This window comes from Egretta garzetta, unplaced genomic scaffold, assembly GCF_000687185.1.
Source record: "Egretta garzetta isolate BGI_Z169 unplaced genomic scaffold, ASM68718v1 scaffold892, whole genome shotgun sequence".
NCBI classification, from domain to species: Eukaryota; Metazoa; Chordata; class Aves; order Pelecaniformes; family Ardeidae; genus Egretta; species Egretta garzetta.
In genome coordinates this window covers 15,060-15,719 of record NW_009258807.1, presented here as the reverse complement: position 1 = coordinate 15,719, position 660 = coordinate 15,060, and the positions used below count along the sequence as shown (strand labels likewise).

Sequence of the window (660 nt, the reverse complement as noted above, 5' to 3'; positions counted from 1 at the left end):
ACCCCTGCAGAGATGTCGGCAGCTGGCAGCAAATACAGCCACACAGAGGTGGAAAATGCCATCAACGGGGTGAAGCAGATGAAGACCCTCATGGACAAGACCAGTAAGGACCACCAAGCCATCCTGCACACGCTGGAGGAGACCAAGAGGAGGAAGGAGGTGAGTGAGGAGGAGGAGGGTGCTTGCGCCGACCCTGGTACACGGAGTCCCCTGGGTGGGCCGGGTGCATCCGAAGGGCTCTGGGGGGGTGCGGTGCCCTGGATCCCGGTGTCCCGGGAGCAGGGGGATGCTGGATGCGGATGCCTTGCAGGAGGCGGTGCAGTTGGCCCGGGAGAAGGAGCAGCAGCTGGCGGCGAAGCAGGAGGCGGGCAACGAGACGATGCTGGCGCTTTGGGAGGAGGGCAAGCCCTGCCTCAAGCACACCTGCATGCGCTTCTACTCCCGCACGTGCCACAGCGGCTCCGGGCTGGTGGGGCGGCAGGTGAGTGGTCCCGCAGCGCCCGGTGGTGCTGAGGTGGGGCAAGGGGCTCTGCAGGGGGACCCGGACAGGCTGGATCCATGGGCTCAGCCCAATTGGGTGAGGGTCACCAAGGCCAAGGGCCGGGTCCTGCCCTGGGGTCACCACAACCCCAGGCAGCGCTCCAGGCGTGGGGCAGAGGG

At 66.8% G+C, this 660-nt stretch overlaps 1 protein-coding gene across 1 annotated transcript in view; it reads left to right on the top strand.

The window, feature by feature from the left end:
- Positions 1–12: 12 nt before the first annotated feature.
- Positions 13–660, top strand: part of CLU (clusterin) — a 2,503-nt gene continuing 1,855 nt past the window's right edge. The window contains exons 1-2 of the mRNA XM_035889358.1: positions 13–159; positions 311–481. Of these exons, the coding sequence (XP_035745251.1) occupies positions 13–159; positions 311–481 (318 nt within the window). The remainder of the gene's footprint in view (positions 160–310; positions 482–660) is intronic.